This window comes from Lynx rufus, unplaced genomic scaffold, assembly GCF_022079265.1.
Source record: "Lynx rufus isolate CCGP_SWC_20201006 ecotype Redwood Valley unplaced genomic scaffold, mLynRuf1.p SCAF_6, whole genome shotgun sequence".
NCBI lineage: Eukaryota > Metazoa > Chordata > Mammalia > Carnivora > Felidae > Lynx > Lynx rufus.
The window spans coordinates 82592868-82618699 of record NW_025814878.1 but is presented as its reverse complement, the minus strand read 5'-3'; the positions used below and the strand labels follow the sequence as shown (position 1 = coordinate 82618699).

At 40.2% G+C, this 25832-nt stretch overlaps 1 protein-coding gene across 1 annotated transcript in view; it reads right to left on the bottom strand.

Annotated features, from left to right (window-relative positions):
* Nucleotides 1–25494, bottom strand: part of COL9A1 (collagen type IX alpha 1 chain) — an 86811-nt gene extending 61317 nt beyond the window's left edge. The window contains exons 1-10 of the mRNA XM_047102793.1: nt 25469–25494; nt 24859–24932; nt 23568–23645; nt 23296–23428; nt 16857–17253; nt 4284–4367; nt 3507–3527; nt 1947–2021; nt 1574–1609; nt 1389–1451 (exon numbers count right to left, since the gene is read on the bottom strand). Coding sequence (XP_046958749.1) covers nt 1389–1451; nt 1574–1609; nt 1947–2021; nt 3507–3527; nt 4284–4367; nt 16857–17253; nt 23296–23428; nt 23568–23645; nt 24859–24932; nt 25469–25482 — 975 coding nt within the window. The 5' untranslated portion in view covers nt 25483–25494. The remainder of the gene's footprint in view (nt 1–1388; nt 1452–1573; nt 1610–1946; nt 2022–3506; nt 3528–4283; nt 4368–16856; nt 17254–23295; nt 23429–23567; nt 23646–24858; nt 24933–25468) is intronic.
* Between the last annotated feature and the right edge of the window lie 338 nt (nt 25495–25832).

The following is a 25832-nucleotide window of genomic DNA, read 5'->3' as shown; positions in this document are numbered from 1 at the left end:
TGGGCTACTGGTTTATTGAGTGACCTTGTATGTATCAGACTTTTCTATTATGATGTGACAGTTTCAAGTAATTCAGTGTGTCGGAAAGAGCTTGAAAGCCAACAAATTATATAATTTCATTTGTATTATACAAATATTAGTTTGATATTCAATTCGTATTATCCAAATATTCGTTCTTGGAAGATTCTTGCACTGCCTCGTGCATCACACAGGAAAGTTCAAACTCAGGGCTTTGAAATGTAAAACAAAGTCTTTCCTAAAGTACTAAATAACATAGACAAATACCCTCATAATGGTAATCTTTTATAAAGAAAGCATATCTTAATAACCACTAAAATCTAGCTTTTTTTCTTCAAAATGTCTTACTCTGTAGTCAAAAATTCTTGGGAATTATAATCATAGGTTTTCAGGTGCTTTGATTTAGAAAAAGTCTTCGGGTTTCGGAAACAACATAAAGCGGTCACTTGAAGGATAACTTGAGGAATGCACCACTGTATGTTCTCTGAGAACAGAAAACCTTATTTTACCTCCCTTTGTATCCCAGTTTTAAAGTCAGGGGCTGGCCTGTAGTAGGACCTCAATAAGTATTTATCCAGCGCACAGAGACAGGGGAAGCCGAGAGTCCTGAAATCATGAGAGTCTGAGAAAGTATTATTTACTGGTTAGGTTTATCCTACAAGCCAGTATGAGCTTTCCTCAGTTGAGGGGAGGCAGAGGTGTGGAGGTGGGTAAATTGGAGAAAGGTTGCTGGTTCCCAGTTTTCAAGCAACCCTATACTATTTGTTTCTGTCAGTGATGCCAGTCAAGAAAACAAGGAAAGAGGGAAAACGAGTTTTGAATTGTCTATTCTATGTGTGCTGGCCATTTCCCTGCCTCTGCCCCTCTCCCACATTCCCACTCCAGGACTTCCCCTCAAAGGTATCTTTTTTCTCCTCTTCCTTAGCACTTAGGAGTACTCTACACCTTCCCGGCCTGCAGGTCCTTTTCTAAATTAATCTAGTTAGTGCCTGGGAAAGAAGCCCCCGCAGAGCCGGGTAACACTCTACCCCCTCCAGCACCCCCTGTGCCGGAAGTGGGGCTAAGCGAGCAGGCGGGTGAGCAGGGAAGCGGACCCTCGGGCGTTTTCTGAGAGCAGGTACTGCCAGCGCTGCAGGCTCAACCCAGGGTGCCGCGAGGTAGCTCCACCCTCTCAGGACCCTTTGCTGAAGCTGCATGGAGTACAAGGCCCAGTTCGGGGCCGCAGCCCTGTTCCCGCGTGGACTCCCGCAGTCTGCACCCCTCTGGCGTATCTCTCCGTTGCTCCCTCCCTCCCCTGCACCACCCCCACCCCGCGCGCGCGCGCGCGCGTCCCGGACTGCGCGCGCTCCCGTGCACCCACGCCTACTCACGTCCGCGCCCGGAGTGCCTGGCTTGCCCGGAGCTCCTGGCTTGCCCGGTTCTCCAGCAGGACCCTGAGCGGGGAGCGGGAGAGGCAGTGAGTGAGGAAGATACAAAGTTGGGACTCTTGGGGCTCACGTGGTGCAAACCACGTCTAAAGGAAGGAAAGGAAGCGCGAATGCGCTGGTTAACTTACCGGGGGGCCCGGGGGACCCTTTGGACCTCGGTCACCCTAGAGGGGTAGGAGAAAAGGTAAGAGTAGTCCATGAGTGGGAAGCGCTAGGGAGCCCGCGGGGAGACTCCCACGCGTGTTCACCGCACAAATCGGGGACGGGGACAAGGTAAAGCTAAATGGTGGAGATTCTTGACCAACGGGGACAACTGAGCATGTCTACCTCATCCCTCTGAAAATCTCCAGGCTTCTAGGATCCAACCCCAGCTCTCACTCTAGTCCTATCCCGCCTTTAGGTGGCGGGCATCTAGCCCTGTCAAAAATAAACCCATCCCGCTGGAGAAAGGGTAGGAAAAGGCAGGACTGGAGGAACAGAGAACTGGAAATAGAAACTTACGTCGATGCCATCGATGCCCGGAACTCCAGGGGGGCCCGGAGGCCCGGGGGGACCCTGCTGGCCTGGGGGACCTCTCTGACAAAAACAGCATATACAGGTTAGTGGAGCACGTTGGGCAACAAGGAGAAACTGAATGCAATGTTCTGAGGCCCCCACCTCCACGCGGTAAGGACACTTCCCATTGGAGCAGGGAGTTTTGAAACCTGGTAAACGTGTATGAAATTCCCACGCGACCGCAGGTTTCTCTGGTTCCACCACGTTCTGAATGAGGCTTAATGGTGTGGTTAGAGCAAGATGCAGGCCCTAAGGTGGGCATTGGGGTCACAGGGCCTCACCCCAACAGAGCGCATTAAAATTAAACCAAAAGGGGGTCTTGAAGAAGGGAAGGCCTGACGCCTTTTTTTTTTAAGGGATGCAGTAATGAAAATGGTGGTCATTCAATACCTCGATTTGATTAGTAATTGAGAGTCAGTGTTTTGGCCAAAATGAACTGCCCAAAATGGAGGCGCTCTACCTCAGATAGATTTCTTTGATCCTTGTTTACAAAACCGGATCGTTTTGTAAATCTTTCTACTTCCAGTGAAAATCGGGGGGGGGGGGGGGCGGAATACTAGAGGAAAACTGGGGAGGAGTGGGGCAAAAGAGTATTGAAACCCAGGGAGGGCCTGGCCTCATTTCAGATTTACCTGCAGTGACACTGTTCTTGCATAAGGTCATTGCACCTTGCTTTAAAATTACACCAACTTTGAGACTGACGCTAAACAGCTTGCAAACAGCTAAGCTTTGATAGTGCTAGAGGGAATACTGGCTTCTGAAAATAGTATGAGCATGTAGCTTAGGGAATGTGGGAATTTTTTTTTCTCTTCTAATTTAAAAGAATAAGAAAGTGTGGGAGGGGGGAGCTTCTTTCATCAAGGAAAACTTTGTTTTTCTAAACTCCAGTGACCAGACAGGTTACAATGGGGTCTTTGTAAGTGAAACCTCAAACCTCGGCTGGGCTCACCCGCCCCCGCCTGGTCCTCTCCCGGCGGGAGGGAGGAGATGCCAGAGCCTTCGGGAAATTGCTGAAATTTTGACTGATGCCAGCCATGGCCGCTCGGTTCCAATCCCAGAGCGGCGGGCACCGCTAGCAGGACTCGCGGTATAGTGCTGCCACCACCGGCTGGTGGAGCGGGAGAGGGAGCTTTAGCGCAGCTAGCCTGAATTCCCGCCTTCTCCAGCAAGGCCTGCCCTTGACTGCGTCCTAGAGGGGCGGGGTGGGGGAATTAAGAAGCAGCCAGGCTAACAATTAAACCCCGGTCTCAAGTCATGGCCTTCAGAGCTTCTGTTTGCAGTGTTGGGGCCCAGTCGAGGAGGAGACGCCTTTCCTAGATGACCGGAGGGTCATTAGGGTCCCCGACTCCGAGGGTACTCGCTGCAGGTGCTCAAGGCTGCGGGAAGAACGCGGCTGCAGAGCCCAGGGAAAGCCCTGCGCCTTCCCCACACCTCCCGCGACGGCTGCTCCTCCACTTTTCCCTGCGTGCACTTGAAAATTGCAAACACATCTCGCCCTCCGCTTACCTGGTCGGTGGTCTCGATGACCTGGAGAGGAAAAGACCGGGAGAAAGTGAGAAGGCTCTCCCCACCCCCCAAACTCGCACACAACTTACTTGAGCCAAGCACAAGCAGAGCCCAGACAGCAGCAGTGGCAGTCCTAGGACCCCTCGATCCCTTGCTGTCCAGGCCATGCCCGCCACCCTCTGCTAATCCCCTGCACGGACTGTGTCTCCTGCCGCCCCGCTAGGCTTCCGGACCCGTCACACGCATTAAGTGGCACTTCTCCCCCACACACAAAAAAAGCGCCCCCAGGAGTAGTCTTTGCTAAGGTGCCTGGCCCGGGTGGCGTACTTTACTCCTGTTTATGAATGGCTCTGGAGAGGGTCCTGGGGATTGGAGGAGAGCTTGCGGCTGGAGGACGGATAGAATGACAACAGTCCCCCTTAACCCTTTCCCCGCCGCCTCACTGGCAAGGCCTGAACGCCTGCCTCTGCCTCTGCCTCTGCGGGTCTGCCCAAGTGTAGTCTCTCCCGGTCCATTGTGGGCAGCGAACGGACCTCAAGGGTTCTTGGAAAGGTGTTTGGGGAGGAGGAGTGAGGGTCCTAAGCCACCAAAAGTAGAACCCCGAGGTAGTTTGTACTTGCCAGGCTGTGGGTGGGACCTGTGCTTCCTTGAAATTTATCTGGTCCGTATAGTAAAGCCTGAACTCTTTAGAAAAAGAATGAGGAGGTGGGGTGTTTGAGGAGGTGGTGAGAGGTAGGCTGGGTGGCAGTGACCTTTGCAGGTGGTCAAATGACTCACAGTTATCCTAGCTGGCAGTTCATGGCAGGTTTCTCTCCTCGGGCGTAGTGGGTCACAATGGATCAGCATCCACTGAAGTTCAAACTGGAGAAAGACAGCATACAGTTCACATTCTCTTGGAGGACACAAGCAGGTCATTTAAGAGAGAGAGAAGTTTGTAAGTGTGGTCTGACTGTTAAATGGGTGGAGACCAGCTTGGACTGGTTCACCTCAGTGGACCAGTAGTCTTGTTCCCTGAATACAGATTTTCTGATGGAAATGGGTTGGAAGCTCTTCCCAAGTTTCTCAGATTATTGAATGTAGATGTCAGTAACTCTGCAATACTCCAGCATTACTCCAGCATAGCCTTAGGCAGGAAAGAGCCCTCTGGCATTGAATTTCCATTTCTGTCCTTACCACATCCTCAAGATGTAGATTTTCTATTCACATGAGGCTTTGAGAGAACAAAGAACTGTCCAAGTCAGAAGCCTGTGTGAGGGTCTGGACTGGAACCCAGGCCTACTGAGTGACACAGCACACATGCGCTAAGCGTTTACACGGGAGAAGATTAGAGACGGAGACAGCCAAAGAGGTGGCACCCAGGATGAAAGAAGAGGAAAGAAAATCCAGTCCTAGAAAAAATTTGCATGCTACAGAATAAATTCCCCAGGGAGTACTCACAGCTTGAAATGGAAATTGGAAGGATTGGAAATGGAGGAATTGAGAGGGAAATCTAGAACTCAGGGGAAAAACAAGATAATAGAAGACATTTGGTGTTATGTCAAATGTGCCCTGACAAGTTCTTACATTTTAGCAGGCGTTAAGGGAGAAATAAGAAGGGAGCAGGAGAGAAACAGAACAATGGAAGAGTGACCAGGTCTGAAGCTGAAGGCCTCGGGTGACAAGGTAAAAAAAAAAAAAAAAAAAAAAAAGATGTACACCACCATGCATCATGCTGGCCCGTCTTCTTAGATTGAGGAAGCTCTTTGCTAGTCATCTCAGATCCATATTTCTTGGTCAGTTGATTCTCCTGGCTTTATGCAAATGCCTAGTTAAGTATCAGTGTCCCAAATCTAAAACATTATCTCTTTTCTTTCATTCAGTAGTGATTTACACTCCATCCCACCTGCCAAATGGACTCTAGATCTACTGGATCTAGCATTAAATTAGATACATTTTTTTCCACTGTTACAGAAGCATCCAGAGTTGAAGTACTGAATGGAAGATCAGAATTGGAAAGGATGAAGGATGAAGTCCATCCTTCCTACCCATAAGGAAGGGAAAGTTAAACAAAAGGAAGTTTTCCATTTTATAGAGTGGTAAAAGTAAGACATTAAGCTTTCAGATTCCTGCACCTCTTGTTAGATGATTCTAACTGTCCTCGTTGCTCTCAACCCTACCATAGCTTTTCTCCAGAAAACATGGATATCTGGAAAAATGAGGTAAGTGGGATGAAAAGAAAGTGAGAGCTAAACCAAGGCATATTTTAAGATGGAAAGTTCTCTACAAATAGTATGAAAAATATCTGTGTATTCATAGTATGAATTATTTAACAATAGTTTACTGACATCCTTCAAAGGAACTGCTTTCCAAACCACACAATTATCTTACAGTTAAGAAAATCACTTTAATCAAATACTTTATTTTTATTAGATTAGTCTTATCTGTTTGGGATCATTTTATTTTGATTTTGTTCTAAACTGCAGTAGAAATTTTAATAGATAAAAGAAAGAATGGAACAACATTTGCCTTAATTACTACTAAAATACCTAGCTGTGCCTCAAACAACTCTTTGAAGCCGTTCACACATGAGTAAAGTGAGGCAGAGAGGTTAAATCATTTGCCACGGGTCACACAGCTAGTAAAAGACAGAGCTAGCGTTCCAAATGTGCCTGACTGTAAAATAAGGGCCTTCTCCAACCCCCTCCTTATCCTCCCCCAAGAATATATCCCAACTCCAGGAAAAGCCATAATTTTCTAAGCCAATAACCAAGGAATTTGGTGATTGAACATTCATATTGAAGATGAATAGGGGCATCTGGGTGGCTCAGTCGGTTGAGCGTCCAACTTCGGCTCAGGTCATGATCTCACAGCTCGTGAGTTCAAGCCCCACATCAGGCTCTGTGTTGACAGCTCAGAGCCTGGAGCCTGCTTCTGCTTTTGTGTCTCCCTGTCTCCCTGCCCCTAACCCACTCACATTCTGTCTCTGTCTCAAAAATAAATAAAAACATTTAAAAAATTTTAAAGATGAATAGAAAAGAAGAGTGATCTACAAATCAAAACTTTGTAAGCTTATTTCCAATATCTGGTAGAAAACTTCAGAACAAGACTAAGAAACTTCCATAAGAAGTCAGACCTCTCCCTATTTGCTTGTTATGGAAGTACATCCAGAAGCAAATTTCTAATGGTTCTCCAAAAACTGACAATTATTGCTATATGCAGTTACATATTCATGTGTATAATAAAATATCAAATAGGAAAGAAGATTATAATTCTTTTTGTTCAATGATTAGATAAAAATATTACCAGAATAAGAAAAGGTGTCTCTCCCCTCCCTAAGTCTCAAAATAAGAAAGACCATTCAAATACTTTTATTCACATAGTCCTTTGTGAATTGGTAACTCGCATAAGGCATGCATTGTATATGTGTGATATTTTGATTCTCAAAATAATTCATAACTTAATCACCCTGAGAAACTTTAATTATATGGCTAACCAGGAAACATATATCCTTTGTTTAGATGGTTCATTAAAGTTACTTATTGTAAATGCAAAGTAATTCATTAAGCTGGTTTCTCAAAAATGTAATTCTCTGGATAAATTGGTACACCTGTTTAAATATGCAAGATGCAATTGTGCCACAGGATAATAGGGGAGTGAACGATAATTCATCTGTGAATACAGGCTGCGTTGTTCAGAGTGCCACATAGATCAGAGGTTTCTGAACACATCTGTGCAGCCACATAAACACCACCCACACACTAATAATCATCTTTACAACAACCATTTTTTGGCATGAAATATGAATTGCAATTTGCATGTTAATTATTTTGAAGGAAGATTGGCAGAGTTCCTTACTAAAAGTCACTTACATTACACATCTAAAATGCTGATTTCCACACGTTTCTCATTTTCATACCTGGAATCATTCTTGTCTTTGAATACCCACTGACAAAGTATATGTGACGAATATTTTAATTTAGTCTTTCAGTCAACATTTTTGAAGTCCAAATATAAAGCATGCACTAGGGAAACATTCTAGGGAAAACCAAAGATATTCTCCTCTCCCTAATGAGTTTACAGTTTTTAAGACTTGAGAAAAATACAAGTTGAGAAATAAGAAGGGTGGTTTTTTTAATCCATTAAACAGAACATAAATGCCCTACCATAATTCATCCTTCTCAACATAAAATGCTTATGAGTAGTGCCCAGCAGACAACATGTTAAAACAAGGAATTTTGGAGGCACCTGGGTGCCTCAGTCAGTTATGCATCCAACTTTGGCTCAGGTCGTGATCTCGCGTTTCATGAGTTTGAGCCCCTCATTGGGCTCTGTGCTGACAGCTTGGAGCCTGGAGCCTGCCTCTGATTCTGTGTCTGCCCCTCCTCTGCTCATGTCCTCTCTCTCTCTCTCTCTCTCTCTCTCTCTCTCAAAAATAAATAAGCATAAAAAACTTAAAAACAACAAAAAAAAACACAAGGAATTTTGGCCCCAACTCTCTGTTCTTTTAATAGTGCTAATGATTTCTACTTATTTTCCTAGGTTGTTGAGAAAGATTACTAACGTATTTAAGCTCTTCATAAAAATTAAGCAAAAACTAATAGCAGACAACTACCTTTTCCTCCTAAGAGAATTCTAATGACAAACTATAGAACTTGATTTGAAATTAATGAGAATGGCACAAGGCTTGATTTTTTACATACTGAATTATGATTAAACTTTACAAGTACAAAATACCTAAAAACTAGCTCTTCAAAGATAAAGTTTTTTTAACAGGAGAAATATTTCTTTAAGCTTTCGTCTACTCAATGGCAACAAAGATTTAAAGCAATACTTGACTTCTGAGATCTCATTTTTCTTTTCAGTTTACGACCAAAATTTGGTTTCTACCATCATAAGGGACCTCCTCCAAGCGAAGCTTCCTAGTTGCTAAGCAGGAGGTTCTGAGTTGCTTCGAAATCAGAAATTTCCCCAACTGTCTGTAGACTAGGCCATGCAGTTCCAGACACAGTGCTAGGAATTGTCATTAAATATGAGTAGGTGACAGTCATTTGAATCACACCAAGGGCAAAGGCAGAACAGTGAAAGGAAAGAGCAGTAAACATAGAGTTAGCAGACCTGGCATGTAGTAATTTATTCATCTTTTTATCCAACATATCTTTATATAACACATTCATGTGCTTTGAGAGAGATACTGTGACAGACACAAAAATGTTGAGTACATAGGGCAGCATCTAGGCCAGAACTGCTTTTGACAATACATACTATTGCAGTTGATGTGCAACATGGCTAAGGTCATCAACAAGGGGATCATATAACATGTAACATGTGAGTGAGGCCCTGAAGAGCAGTTGCAATTTTCATAAGCAGAGATGGGAGGGTAAAGGTCAGGTCAGAGTTCTGAAGAGGTGACAGTAAGAGGAGGAAGTGGTGTATAGAGAAGGGACCAGACTCACTGTGGCAAACAATAGACATTAGATTTTTTTTTCCTCTGTTGAATTCTAAGCTAAGGAATTTGAGTAGGATTGGATAGCTAATTAGGACTGTCATCTATGATTTTTCTGCACCAGGGATATGGATGGAGAAAGGTGGCCTAATTTAAAAGGGCACTTCAAGGGGATTCATGTGGTCATAAATGCCCAGTCCTTGGAGCCAAAAAGAGGCTACTTTAGTAGAACATAAAGAAGTATTAAACTCTGAACTATGGTGAGGCATCCTGAGCTGTCTGTCCATTTAAGAAAAACAAACCTTCCCCTCATACCATATCCCCCTTCGGCTGCCATATGGTTTTCTGCTTCCCTCCAGTTAAAACGCAAAAGAGCTGTCTAAATTTGTTGCCTCCAATTCCTCTCCCTTCCATTCTCTCTTGGACCCTTTGCAACTGGGCTTTCACCCCCAACAATCCAATGGGTCTTTTCACAAAGTCACTGTCGTGGGTCTCTGGATGCAGTGATCAAATCTCAGTTCTCATCCTATTTGATCTATCTACAAGCACTTGAGTGAGTTGACTATTCTATCCTCCTTAAAATTCTGTTCTCCCTTGACTTTCAGAGTCCCTGACTTTCCACCATCTCCTGGTCCTCTCCTACATCACTGCTCTTCCTGGTCTCTCTGGCTGAACCTCCCTCATCTCAGCAACCTCTAAGTGTTGGTTGTTTCACCATCCAGCTCTATGACTTCTCTGCAGCATTCGTCTCTCAGTGATTCCTCTTGTTTCATGGCTTTAAATAAATACCACATATATGCTGACAACTCCTAGAGTTCTATTCTCAGCTGGGCCTGCCTGTTGAACTCCAGAAGAACATACCTAACTGCCTGCTTGCATCTTCTCTTAGGTGTCTAATAGTGATCAAAATCCTGATTGAACTTAGATGTTCCCAACCAACTGTCGATATTCTCACTGATAACTGTGCTTCCCATAGTCTTTCCCATCTCAATAAATGGCAACTGTATACTTCTGATTAATCACTCCAAAAATATTGGTGTCACTCTTGATTTTCCTTTCTCTTACACTTCAGTTCTGTTTACTTTACCCTCAAAATGGGTCAGGATCTGGGGCACCTGGGTGACTCGATTGGTTAAGCATCTGCCTTCAGCTCAGGTCATGATCTCACCATTTGGTCCTTGAGTTTGAGCCCCACATCAGGCTCTCTGCTGTCCACACAGAGCCTGCTTCAGATCCTCTGTCCTCCTCTCTTTCTGCTCCTGCGTCCCTGTGTGTGTGTGTGTGTGTGTGTGTGTGTGTGTGTGTGTGTATAATATTTAGAAAAATAAAAGGGTCAGGATCTGACCACCCTGCACCACCTTTACTGCTACCCTATTCCAAACCAAGACCAGCCCTGCCTGAGCTATTGCAGTAGTCTCTAAGGGTCTCCTTTTGTTGTACCCCTAAGCATTGTCCTTCTTTCCCCCTACATTATATTGCCAAAATAGCAGCCAACAAGACACTTTGAAAAGATGAGAACATGTTACTTATCTATCCAAAACCATCTGATACCCTCCCATCTCATACAGCATGTAAGCCAAGTGCTAAGGCAATTTCCCCACCTTCACTCCATCATGTTACCTCTCCAGGCTTACTGCCTTCTTGTCTCAGTCTCATTCCAGCCACACTGGTCTCCATGCCCTCCTCAAACATAACACACAACACCAACATCAGTTCCTTTTCACTCCATATACTCTCTTTCCAGAACCTTCCTCTCTCAGAGAGCCATATGCTAATATCCCCAACCCCTTCAGGTTTCTGTTAAGATGTTTTTTTGTCAATGAGGCCTTCTCCAATTTCTTGCTTCATTTTTGTCCATAATATTTATGAACACTGAGCATTCTATACATTTATTCATTTATACCCTTGTGTCCATCTCCCCTCCCCCAAATGAATGTAAACTCCATTGGAGCTTTAATTTCTGTCTATAACTTAAGAGATGTTTAACAAATAGTTACCAGATGTTAATTAGTGAATATATAAAGATGAATAAGAAACAGTGAATTAAGAATTGATAGTATTTATCTTCTCATTTGATTATGGCTTGGGGCCAAGCCCTTTCCCCTGTCTGGGTTTCAATTTCTTCATGTGTAAATTTAGAGATTTGCAATGGATACAATCAAAGTTCCCTCCAGCTTGGAAAGTCCATGATTCTATTGACACTACATTATAACCAAAGAAACCAAACACAGAGATTAACACAAAGAGAAGGAAAAATGCCATTGAATTAGCTTCTTGCCTTACAACCACCCAGGCTACATAACAAAGATTTCTTCATGATCTTAGCCCACACATATTTTAATAGAAACAGACAAACTAACAGCACTGACTTTTTAAAAACTGCAACAGTATGGGCATAGTTGAGGCCAATAAAAAATTTTGGTGTTTTCAATTTTCCATTAAAAGCAAGTTTGACCATTATTTAGTTTTTATTCTAGTTATCCATAGTCCCTTCCTCCAATTATGGCTCCTTCTATGTTAGCAGATTTTTTTTTTTCTGTGTACTCCTCATTTCATCGCCACCTAGTGGAAAATCCAGCTGATATTGTTAATACAGTTTATAATACAGCAGTTTTTATCTCCAAAAAATTGTCTTCACAGTCAGTATTCAAAAGTATTCCAGTCAAATCACCCCAAAGTGTTATAAAAAGTATTTCCTATGGATATATATTGTTAACATAACCATTTCTTTTGTATTTATTTCGTACTTACAAGTGAAAGAGTATTTGTAGAAGATGTACTTGTCGAAAACAACTTAGTAAGCAAACTTAATAGTCTAGATATTATGCAATAGTATGCATGTCTTAAATCACTGAAAACATAACTTTCCTACAATATTTCTTAAATACCAAAATAATATCCACAACCTCATAGTTGATTTTCCCATGTTATCATTTATGAAACTTCCATTGTTTCTGCATGTGGGGGTTATTATAATTTAATTGTATAGAGCAGAATAAAGGACAGTTTCTCTGTCACTAGTTCTGCCAGTTCTTTCTATCTGCTCTCACATTTTCTCTGATTTCACAAAAATAACATAGAGCAGCACTTTTGAAATATACTTTGAAAGGCATCATATCTTCTGATTATTTTCCACTTTGGTTTATTTTGAATATGCATAGGTAAGATAAAAAGGTTTTGAATCATGTATTTGTGAAACCACATAAACTTGTATCCTTCCTTAAGCCCAAACCCCTAGTGCACATCCCTGAAAAGGGAGAAAGGCTAACTTTGTTTTCTAATAGAGCTGTACCAAATAACTCTCCTAGGCAATCATACTGACAACAAACAATAAAGAACCTGTCATAAAATAACATGTTTTTATGGTATGCTGCCAGGAAACTGAGCTTTGCAGTGGGATAAATGGCACCATCCTAAAATATGGGCACAAAGGAGAATAGGAAATACGGGATTTATTGCTTTAAAATCAAACTAACAATGTATTACAGCAGTGCGCTGGGAAAAAATATAAAATGCTCTGAGCCCACTAAATAACCATGAATGATGAGAAGGTGTTTGAGTTGTAGATCACGTGAGCAGCTATACTGCAAGCTTTATGAACACCTCTTGAAATTGGTTTCCTTTTCCAATTTAGAAAAGGGAAAGAGACACAAGATAGGATAGATAGGGGGAAATCACAAGCAAGTACAATATAAAAGAGTCTTTTAGCATTTGTGCTCCATCAAATGTTGTTTCCAATTGCATTTTTTGTTATGCAGTTCTAAAGGCTACCTTTTGACATCTGTAAATAACTTTAGAAGGGATGTTTGCTTTTGATGTATTTACTAAAGAAAAGCCCGTGTTGATCCTGAAAAAGGTATTCAATTAATCCAGAGTGTCAAAGATTAGAATGAATCTAATTTCATGAAGAAAAATTGAAAAATACAGTGTTCCTAATTGTTTTGTTATGTTTTGGGCACACTTCACTTTAATTTAAAATTTCTCAGACATCAATATTGAATATTTGCTCTCTCCAAATGGAGACAAGGGTCCTCTATAAGTATACTTTAACCACCCAGAATATATGGATACTACTATTCATCACTCTCTAAGTCTTCTGAGGGACCTGTGGTCACTGTTGATCTTCAGTAATGGCCAGCAACTTCAGATTTCAGTCAATTGGTGAGAAATCAAAACATAAAACAAGAATAAAACCAAGGCTTAAGGACAAGTTGTGGGCACTTGGGCTTTGTCTGAGGATTTATATGAGTATTTGACTATTCTTAGTCTTAAAATGTAAGGAGCAGTGTGGGAAGACTAATAATATTTGAAAAGGGAAGAATTGATCAGTGTGAGAATTCCCAAATGAGAGCCTCTTTGCCTACAACACTGGACTCTGTCTTCTCCTGGATAATACTTATTCATCCCCAGGGTTCCTCTAGATATCACTTTCTACAGTAAATATGCTTGACGTCTGCTCTCATGCCTCCTGGCCTAATCTGAGTGAGGAACTTTTTCCCAGTGCCTCTCCATTCACTATCATGGCCCTTATCATATGTTGTACTGTCATTGTTTACTTATCTCAACCCATCACCCTCAAGAGACTGAACTGAAGAAGACAAGATCCATGATTTATTTAAGTTTGTATAGCCAGTATATAGGCACATGATAAAAGTTTACTAAATTAATAAACAAGTACATGTCTGAGAACATATTTTATACTGTACAATCCTCCTTCTTTAAGAAAGAAACATTTATTTGTTCGTCCCACAAAGTAAATTCTGAAAAATCTATGCAAATCACAAATGCTTTCTAAAATGAAAGTGAGGAAATGCTTTGTAAGGAACAATATGTGGTTATACATTTTTCCTTTTCTCAAAGCAAAGTTAGTTGGCACAGCAGAAAATAGGTAGATTATATTTTGTGCCTAACATGGTTTTTTACAAGTCAAGAAGCCCACTTGAGGTCACATCTTCAACTGAGAAATGGAGATAATCCTATCTGTGCTTGCTATCTTATAAAATTGTTGCAAGGATAAAATAGGTTAGTGGCAATGGAAGTATTTTGGAAACTTTAAATTGGCATATTAAGGGTATCAGGGTGCTTAAAAAGCATAAATGGGCTTTTCTTACATAGAATTTTCTATTTGTCTAATATAGAGTAAAAATTGAGGAATACATTTTGGTGACAAGTTTAAGTTTGACATTGTCACTGTCAGTCCTTGGATGTAAGTAGGATTTTTTTTTTTTTTTTGGCCTGTAACTCTGACCTGTTTTAGCTATTATTACCACCACCACTACTCGATCACCAAATATGAAACTTTAATGAAGCTTTAGGTTCAAGTCTTTTTTGTCTTTCCTTGTGGGAAAGTCAGAATTCAGTGTAAAGGAAAAAAAAATTTTCATGCCTGTTTCAATTACTTTTAATATTGGTTACAGTGTACTGACTTTGAAAAGCTCCTTGGTGAACCAGAAGCAAAATATACCAGCCGCCAGTTCTTTGTTGAGTGCCTGCACATGGCAGAATAAAATAGAGGATAACTGGTCCTAACTGGTCTCCACTGTGATATGAGACTAGACTTGGCAGAAAAACTACAATCAGCTATAACATTATTGGCTAGACTATAATGTATTGGAGTAAGATTGAGACTTTGCCACTCTGGCAATCAAAGAGTTTAATAATACCCTAGCATCCAGAATTATAATGGTTTGAAATGTTTTTCAAGGGATGGATTAAATGGGTGATAGGCATTAAGGAGGGCACTGGTTGTGATGAGCATTGGGTGTTATATGTAGGTGATGAATCACTAAATTCTACACCTGAAACGGTTATTACACTGTATGTTAACTAAAATTTAAATGAAGACTTGAGACTACAAAAACAAATGAAATGTTATTCAAGGCCAATGAATCAATCAATTTTGCAAGCACTTGATTGATGTTCATTGTAGTAAAGAAGCACCTTAAGGTCTCCCCACCCTTACCCATGGTCCAGAAATGACACAGGTGTTACAGACATTTGGAGTTGCCTGCAAACTAATCCCAATCTCATACCACTGCAACAATCTTGCTTCACAAAATTTCAAGATGGCACGATAGCGGTCCCATTGGCTTTTTAACCCAGTCACTTGAGGTGTGATAACTCATTAGTTGAAGAAATACTTTCTCAAGTGTCTACAAGTCAGAGCGGTAATATGGCAGTTACAAATTGCTTCCTGTCCATCACAGAATATAGAAATTTCACACTACCCTTCACACTAATCACAATTCTTCTCTTGAAAATAAGCTATTTGAACAATTCCATTACTGAGTGCCTGACAACCTTTTTTTCTTTGGAGAAGTACACAGAAACAATTCAGAATCACTGTATCACCCCTGCTACATGCCATGATATGAGTTTTGTGACTAGAATTTAACAGCTCCAATTGAGAGAGAATGTTGGCCTCAACAGTTTATTTATTAAGCTCTAAATTCTTTAGTTCCTCCCCCCCAGAGAACACTTATCATCTAAGATGTATTTTTAAATCCCTCTAATAATATTATAAAATATCCTTTTAAAGGATTGTTCAATAAAAGTTTAACAATTCAAAATGATAGAACTGTATGGTATTAGTTGGCATAATTACTCTGTCATTATATAATTCCTTACCTTTATATCCATGGAACCCTACAGTAAAATCATGAATAGAGCTCTAAAATCCTTTACGTTTATGTCATACAAGACTTACTAAGTAAATATTGTACCATCTATACGCTTTTTATTCTTGTTGATCAGACACCATACGGCTTCCTAACCTTATCTCTCATACCCTGCAGTTAGTATCTTCCACCCCCCTTCCCTTCATCACACACACACACACACACACACACACACACACACACATTTTCACATAGAAATTTCATCCAAACCAGCTGCTCTCCGGACCTCTGAATGGGCCCACTTACTCTCCACTTCCCTTTCATTTGATGCTCTTTCCCTCAGCTGAATACATTTTTGCCAGTTCAAATCCTTCCATTTCAAGGTTCATTGTGTTCAAGAAGCACAAAATTCTTGGGGTGCCTTGGTGGCTCAGTCGGTTAAGTGTCTGACTCTTAGTTTCAGCTCACGTCATGATCTCATGGTTTCATGAGTTCAAACCCCATGTCGGGCTCCGTGCTGACGGTCCCCGAACTGGCTTGGGATTCTCTGTCTCCCTTTCTCTCTGCCCCTCCCCCACTTTTGCTGTCTCTGTCTCTCTCAAAAGAAATGAATAAACTTGAAAAAAATTTTAAGAAGCACAGAATTCTTGACTAACTAAATCCACCATTCATCTTAACCTGACTTTGATATTCTCATTAGTTGTTTATATACAGGGTGTACCACACCAGTATTTGCTTCTCTTACATTGCTTCTGAAGGATTCTGGGAGCTCCAGGGGGGCATGTCACATCATCCAAGTAAACTTGAAGCCCCTTAAGACCAGGAACCAATTCCTTGAGACTTTCTCTGATTTCCCATTCCATTTGGGGTGTGCTCTGCTCAAAACAGGCACTTAAGGCTTTTTGAGTAAGTGCTTGAGTGAATTTTAAAAATGAATAACTCGGGGAGCCTGGGTGGCTCAGTCGGTTAAGTGTCAGACTCTTGATTTTGGCTCAGGTCAGGATCTGACAGTTTGTGATATTGAGCCCTGAGTCAGATACCACATTGACAGTGCTGAGCCCTACTTGGGATTCTCTCTCTCTCTCTCTCTCTCTCTCTGTCTCTCTGTCTCTCTCTCTCTCTCTTTCTCTGCCCCTCCCCTGGCTCACACACTCTCTCTCTGTCTCTTTCTTTCAAAAGTAAACGTTTTAAAAAAGCGAATAACTGTTCATTGCTTAAGACATTCAAATGATTGTCAAAGATATCTGAAGTGTTAGTTTTTAGCTATCTAGTTTTGTTTTAATCTACCGTAGTGTATGATTTCATACTTACCGGAACAGAAACTTGAGGATTATCCACAAGTTTTCCTAGCACAGCAAAGCCATCGACGCTGATTTGGCCTCTTGGCTTTATAGGTAAGGATTCAATCCTGTTGCAATCAACAAAAAGAGTAGCACTACTCCTTTCCACACCGATCATGATCTTATGCCACTGGGAATCAAACAAGGAAGGCAAATTTGAAAAGGTTGCAGTTTGGAGATTTCCATCCAGTCCCTTGTATGAAAATGCAACAGATTTGGTTTGGCCATTAATCTTCACACCAACTTGCTCCTTCCCTGAGGAATCCTGAATCTGCCAAATGCTCCAGTTCTTTTCAAGTGTGCTTCCAGTCATCCGGAAAGTAGTTAAAAAGGAGTATTCTTCAGGCAGACCACTGGGATATAAATGCCTGAGCAAAATTTTAAAACAGTAAATAAAATTCTTGTTTTCTGTACCCATGCATATTACCATATTCTCTTATTATGCTATTTTAGATTCTAGACCTACAGAAAGGCTACAGTGTGAAAAACTATGTACCGTTTGTTCTTTCATGAACTTCACAGAAGCTCCATCATTCATGTACACTAATGCTCCATCCTAAAATACACATTAGAAAAAACAAACCCTTCCTCATAGCTAAGGAGGGTTCCCAATGCCACATACCCCCAACAGTATTACTATTTATGCTACCTAAAGAGCTTCTGTTCAGCAATTCCATCTCAGCCAAAAAACATATTCTTGCAAGGTTCCTGGCAGCATTTCTTCCACAAATTAAAGAAGAGATCATTTGGAATCTAAACAGCTCTACTAGTTAATAAAACCATTTCATTAAAGCAGCTTTTAAATTTTTTATTTTAATGTAGCATGTTGTTAGGATTATTTATGTCCATAATTGCTCCCATAAGTCCCCTCCACAATTATATCCTAGACCCACATATGCGTTCTGAGAATCAGTAACTGTGCAGACTTGAGAAGCTCCTTCACACTGAGCACTTTAGTCTTTTTTCCAGGGAATTCAAATCATAACGTTAAAGTAGCAGCAGGTTGCTTGTCGCTGTATGTATGACGAGGGAAAGGTGGCCAGTTCTCAATTCTCTACTCCAGCCCAGTTGTTCCACAGTCTGACAACTAAGTCTGTATTGTTTCTCCTTTTATTGCTTTTTTAAAATGTTTATTTATTGCTGATAGAGAGACAGAGTGCACAGAAAGAGAGGGAGACACAGTATCCGAAGCAGGCTCCAGGCTCTGAGCTGTCAGCACAGAGCCCCACGCAGGGCTCTAACTCATGGACCATGAGATCATGACCCGAGCTGAAGTCAGATGCTTAACTGACATAGCCACACGGGGCACCCCTGACCCTACTTTTATTGCTTTAAATGGCAACATAAGACTGTCAGTGTCCCTAAGGCAGCTCCAGTCTATGTGGAAACTGTGATCTGGAGCAGCAATAACTACCTGGATCTTCTTTTGTTGAAGCCAAGCTGCTAAAAGCAGAAGACTGCAATTTTAAAAAATTAGAACCTATTAAATGTAAGCATCATCTCTCACAGGCTTGAAGGTTATAGTTTTCTTTTTTTTAAGTTTATTTATTTATTTTGAGAGAGACAGAGACAGCGTGAGCAAAGGTGAGGTAGATAGAGAGGGAGAGAGAGAGAGAACCCCTAGCAGGCTCCCCACTCTCAGCACAGAGCCTAATGTTGGGCTTGAACTCATGAAACTGAGATCATGGCCTAAGCTGAAACCAAGAGTCAGACACTTAACCGACTGAGCCACCTGGGCTCCCCTAAGGTTGTATTTTTCTACCTTTCTCCTCAGTATAGAAAAATTCCTAAGTAAGGAAGGAATGCTAGGAAAACTAGATGCTGTTCATTTTGGTTGCTAAATAATAAGATTTGACATTTCTGAGAAGAGTTATGGACAGGACTCAAAGTCCCAAATCACCTTCCTTCAGGTCAGACTCCTGTTAAATAGCCCTCTCTTGTGAAAAGTAAAAAAGAGAAAGGCAAGAAGAAATAGCTAAGTGGATGTTGATTTCATTTGCCAGTTGCATTAAAATAGGTTGTTAGGGGTCAAGAATTTCTAAACCAAAAATTTCTTCAGTTGCAAGAATGTTTAACAATAGGTGAAATACTCAACTTGCTAAGATTTTCTCTTTACTTTGACTTTATAAAATTTTATCATCCCTTACAATAGCATGAACAAACACATAGCTCTTTACTACACATATTTTTGCACACCTTCAATAAAATGGGTCAACTATGTCAACAAATTTCATCACCTTTTTTTTTAAAGCTGGTTTTATAAAAATAACAAAAATATGAAGTTTTTCATCTGAATACCCTTTTAGCATCAAAATACTTCTTTTAATCATTGTGTTCTAAAATGACTTTAATTTTTATTTATAATACTGGGTGAATTCCTTTATTAGTACACATTCTTAAGTGATCGCTAGTGATATGTATTATACTTATTGCAAAGTTTTCAATTTATTAAATGTTTATCAAGTATACAGGAGGTTTTAACATGTACATTTAAAAAAGATTCAGTTTGGAGCTAAGGAAATAAAAAGTGTGTGCAAGGACAATTTCCCCAGAATGAACATGTCTACCATATCTATTTTGATATTTACTTTTAATATAGATTCTATTTGATGTATTTCCCTTTCACTATAAATTTTTCAGGATATACATACTGCAGACTAACTTCTAGAGAAGAGGCTAAGGTTTACTGATGACAGTATAATATATTGCCTACTGTATAATTATAAAACCGTATAGAAGTTTATACAGTTCATTTAACTGATCTCAATTAATTTGGAGTTGGGAGATAAGTTTTAAAAGTTTCACAGAATGGCGAAATTTGATAAGTATCCATTTAAATTATGAATATGTTATTTTCATATTCTTTTTACTTAATGATCTGGATTTAACCAGATGCTTAAAGAATTTATTTTTCTTTTTTGTCCTATATAGTTATTGTTGAGGTATGAGGCTTTCACAGAAGGAAGATAAATCTTAATATTTTGTCCTCTTCTCTCCGTAAAGCTTTCTTTTCCTAGATTTTTGTAAATGTATTTTACCAATGTATTAGTTTACAGATGTACCAAACAAGGCTATAGAATTTTATCAGTCCCTAGATAAAATAAGTCTATTTTGCTTTGGTTCCACAAGCTGCAGTAACTTGTTTAAGTGACTGTTTTGCAAAGATATCATGAGGTTGACTGAGGGATCTCTCCCAATTTATGCTTTATCTCGTCTTTCCTGCTTAATGAGGAAAGAGATTATGTTGAAGGTAGACTAGAACAGAATGTCCCCATTTACCTCTGACTTGGTGAGGTAATGCCAAAAACTTTTTTTTTTTAATGAGTTTGTGAGTAAGGTTGCTATAAGAACAATTCTTTTATAGACACATTGTTAAATCAAGTGTATCCATCAGCTCTCTTTCTTCATATACACAAAGATTATGTATATGTGTGTGTTCATGTAAGTATACAAGTATAATCAAGATTATCATGTTATTAATCTTTTAAACAGGCTAATACAAAATGTCAATATGATAAGAGGAGAAAATTCCTTTCGGTGTTCAAATTAATAAAATATATATGTCTATGTATACTTAAGACCTTTTCAAAGTCCTCACATGTCTAATTTATATAGCAGCCCGTACTATTGTCTTTTTTGAACACCTGAGATTCTGTTCTTGCAAATATGCTATGCACATCGATAAATAAACTTGACAGCATACATAATGTAGAAGAAGCTGGATCTATAAATGATTTATTTCATTATGTTACAATCTGCACAGAGTACCTTAAAAAGAAGAACTGCATGGGTTTAAATAAAAGATAAGAAGGCTTTAGACCTTGAAGCGTTTGTTTATGACCTTAACCCATGTAAGAATTGTGTTTGTTAAGGTAAACAAACACAAAATGTTTGTAAGTCTGAGTTGAGACTGTGATACTATTATGTATAAAATAAAGAATAAAAAACAGCAAAAAAAAACTATTCTCATAATCTTCCAAAAATATTGAGAAGATAAAGGTAAATTGTGACTCTATCACATAAGTTTTTTATGTCATACTCTTATTCCCCTCCCACACAAATTCTGTTAAGGTTTTCTTTTCATTCCCTCAGAACCTATATTCTTCAGCGTAGAAATTTCCTTTAAACCAAGACAGTCTACTCCCTGCCTGGTCTGAGAGCAATTCCAGTTCCTGCCTTTCTTGCCATCTGGTTTTTGAATGAATAGGACTAGGAGGGCAGCTTGAAAAGAAAGAATCCACTAAGGAGAAAAGGTTCCCATATACACACTTTCTCCTGGTGCTCTCCACTAGTTAGAATAAATACTCAACTAATACCACTGTGTGCCAACCTCTATCCAACCCTCTCCATTTATTAACAATTTGCTCCTCATGGCAAATCTATGACACTGTTATTTTTATTCCTAATTTATGCTGAAGGGACTGAAACAAAGACCGTGTAAGCAATTTGCCCCCAAATACACTTTATTACCTATTTGAGACTCAGCCCTCTGGCTCTCCCCTCCTTCTCTTTTTTATTTCTTTTTACTTCCTGCCTAATTCTTTTTTCAACTTTTAATAAGCTTTACCAGTAAAACAGAGTTTTTAGACTTTGTGGAGGCAGGGGTCAAGGAGATAGAGAATATGAGACATTGGTTATATCCTGTAAAAAATATTTAGTGACAGGGGTGCCTGGGTGGCTCAGTCAGTTGGGGGACCGACTTCAACTCAGGTCATGTTCTCATGGTTCGTGGTTCAAGCCCCAGGTCAGGCTCTGTGCTGACAGCTCAGAGCCTGGAGCCTCCTTCTGATTCTGTGTCTCCCTCTCTCTGGCCCTCCCCCGCTCACGCTCTGTGTCACTCTCTCTCTCTCAAAAATAAAATTTAAAAACATTAAAAAATTTAAAAAAAAATATTTAGTGACAGCTCTAAGCACTTAGAGAAGAGCAACAGCAAAGATGAGTAGGAGGTGGGAGTTTATGTGGCTTCAAGTTGGTCAGTCTCTGAACTTTGAGTTACTTAATGGCAATCCAGATTGTACTTCAAATTACAGAGGAGAGAATTAGGTCAGCATTGGCAGGGGGGGATGTCTTCCATCACGTTTATTTTATTAAAGAAAGAGAAAAATGTTTTTAAAGATATTTAAGGACACTAGCACTTGTGTACATGCAAAGAAAATACAAGCAAAAATAAAAAAGTCAGTATCTGTTATCATGCCCTGTGAGTAATTTTCCAACATCAGTACAGAGTAGTGGTTGAAGAACCATTCTGACTGAATTTCAGTGGTTCCAGCATCTCCCACCCCTGGAACCTCATGTAAGTACCTTAAGCTTTCTGGGCTCACTCCCCTCCCTCATAAAATGTGGATAATAATGTCTTTACCACAGGGTTGTGATCAGGATGAGATTTAATGTTAATTAGTAAATTTATAGAAAGAGCTGATACAATGCACTATTGTCATTTTATAAAACATAGCTCATATTTAGAAAAAAGATAAAATGCATTTCGTATGTTCAAAACATGAATTTCTATCTACAGTCTGGCACTATATCAGAATATTCTAATTTGAACAAAATTTTCATTATTATAAACATTTAAAACTTTTATAATATTCTTTTACTGTTCTAATTAATCATTGTTTACTTTTACAGCTTAATTTTTTTATCAAAGGCTTAGTTTTCTTGTTCATCTATCAAAGGAATCTTAATTTCAATTTTTTGCAGTACACTGAAACATACAATGATTATGATAACTACATATAAGGTATTTAGGTGATATAAAACTGAAAATCCTAAAGCTCCTTCATAACAATGGCATGACTCAACACATATACAAACTGAAGCACCACACTTATCAATAATTTAAAGGATAAAAAATATAGTTCTAGAGACGGAGGTAAATGAAGTGGAGGATTTTTAAATTATTATCACTACCATTGCTTCAGTTGTCATTATTCTAGTTTTGCTTTTGTTTGATTCCTGCCAGGAGCCAGGCAGTAGATGTGTGGTCAATTTCAGCACCAGGATGCTTGAACAGCACCATTGTGAGTCTTCTAACCACTCCGTGGTTCCTAGTTAAATTTATGCTTAACCCCTGGCACTTTTCACAGAGGGTCCTTTCAGCCAAAACCAGACAAATTATACAAAAACAGAGAGCAAAGTAATAAGAACATGTCCTGAATCAATGTATAATGGTCCCAGTGATTTTTTTTCTCCTTGGAATGAAAAGCAAATCACATACTGAAAACATGAAGCGCATTCATATATTTAGACACTAAAGATAGGTAAATAAATTCCTTCATCTTAAAAAAAAAAAAATCATGATCTAAGAAGCATTGAACCTAAGAAGCATTGAAGATTCTCTAACATTGGGCAGCTTTTCATTTTTTAAAATGCATTTTAGGCAGATAATTAGATAAAATATTTTTATATACCTTGTTGGAATCCTGAAGTCTACATTATTTCCCAATTTGTAAGCCACTTGTAATGCCGTTGATCCCACTACCCTCTGAATAGCTCTTCTAGATGCTGCTTTATCTACCTGGAACTGAGAAATCAAGTCAAACCCTACAGAAAGGGGACACAAAATAAAAAGTCTAAAATGAGATCGGTTATATTTTCCTTTCCACAACCTTCCCAAATAAAAGAATATATCAGGTAGGTTTGTAGAAAGTATGCGTTTTCAATATGATACATGGCTACTTGCCTGGTAAATCATCTTGGCCAATCCTAACCTTTGGACAGAGTTCATTTCCACCATTAGAGTTTGAATTAACAGGGAACCCTGCAAAAGAGACAGCATGTTATCTTACCCCAACCCCTACAGAGATCATGAAAATAGATCAATAATAATAAGAGCTGAAAAACTATTTAAAGGAGAATAGTATACCAAACACCTTGCCTATAGTGTATTTGGCTTTAATTACTTTGTCTCTAGGATTATAATTTATTCATCTTCAACTCATCCTGGAAGGGAAGCAAGGTGCAAAGTTGTTTTAGTAGTCTGTACTGGGAAAATATTCCTTTGGGGGAAATTAGGAATTTGTTCCTTTTGGAACCAGAGCAGCACAATGTTCTGAATGGCACAGTGTCAGATGCCTGTTTGGAAAACTTCTGGTGGGCTGGGCTAGAAAATATTCCTTGAACACCACAAATTTTAGAATTCCTAGGAGAATCCAGAGCCAGCCTTGAGCCCGTTCAGTGGGACTTCTGGAGAGTGGAGTTCTTAAGAATCTTTGTTAAATAGAGGAGGAGTTTGGGGGGGGGGGGAGACTTGGGATTCACTAATCCAAAATAAAATATATAGGATGCTTTTAATTTTACAGATTCATTCCAAGAGATCAAAAAAGCATTCCAACTAGGCTATTGTTAGCATCTGAGAATGGGGAAGTGTAATGAGAAAAAAAGAACCATGAAAATGATTAAACGCTTAATTCGATGAGAAATCCTAGAATTAAATTGGATGCTTCTTACACAGGTAGAAGGTTGCAGGGAGAAAGCTTGTTTAAGAAGGCATTTTGTGACTGTCTAACTCCAGCACCCTGATGAGCACCCTGTTGTCACCCTGACAACAGTGACTTCCTAAACTTCATAAAAAGCATTTTCCAGCTACAAGTTTTGGCCCAGCCATCCCAGTACATCAAACATACTCTTTACACCTCCCATGACCCCGGGTCGTTCATCCATCCATTCATCCATCTGTCCGCCCATCCAACATCACCAATCACCATATGAACCAAGTAGGCACTGTGGAAAGCACTGGAGTACACAGATTGGCTTTCCTGCTGACTGTGATTGCAGCCAGGACTTCTCTTCCATACCCATCACTGACCACATAAAACCAGCCATGGAGTAAACCATGGCTAAAGCAGGATTGAAGAAGAGTGAGGCTGTGAAGGACCATGGACACTTCATTCCGTCCTCTCTCAGCCACAGCCCTGCCTGATCATTTCTGCAAACAAGTGATTTTTTCAAAATCCAGAAACTGTGACCCTTACTTGGGCGACGCTTGACAACTGCAGATGCCCAAGATCCCAGGAAACTGCAGACAAAGAAGAAAACTGGAATTTTCCTGAAGAGGAGAAAAGAAAAATGACTCAAACAGGAGTCCCTCCAGACTTAAATATTTTGAAATATGGTAAACGTAATGTAGGTGATCAAATCTCATTACAGTTTAGTTTTTCCACTTGACATTGAAATCTTCAGAGACTTAATGAATTCTCATGTTTCCAGCTCCTACACTAAAACAATCATGAGACTTGTTTTTTCTCTCTCACTTTCTCCATAGCTACCCGTCTCACTGTTTCTATATCTATTTCCTTGTCTATGTTTTCTTTCATCTTAGTTTTCCTCCCTCTTCACTTTAGTAGCTCTTTCTTTTTCTGTCTCTCCTGTCTCTTATGCTTGTTCTTTTCTGCCTCATTCTCATCTGTCTTTCCCTGGCTCTCTCTGTCTGTATCTGTCTGCATCTCTCTTGCTTTCCTTTCTCCCCTCTCCCACCTCCCCTCACTTCCTCTCATCTTACCACCACTGCAGAAACACAGACCCTTGGTTTCAAGGGCCCCCAACCCAGTCTCCCCACCATTCTTTCCAGTGTCATGGTCTTACCAGAAGTTCTTCATTTCCCCTACTGGTTTTCTTTTGTGCCAACAGTCCCAGTGATGAAGGGGTTGCAGAGGGGTCAGTGCTCCCCCAAGACCCCTTCACTATCACCCCAGTACTAATGGGTTATGGGCCCAGCCTTGGTTCCTCCTGCCCTTGTAAGGGCTTAAAGCAAAGGGAGTGAACCAGAGGCATCTGGTGACACTTTAAACCACAGCAGAGGGAAGGGGTGGGGAGAGGCAGCCCTGTAAGCCCAGGCCTAGCCAGGGGTGTGTCCCCAAAACTAACAAGGTTATACTGAAGGAGGGATTAGCAAGGGAAAGTTTGCTAAAAAGAAAAAAAAGTCAGGATGTGGAGAAACCACCAGAAA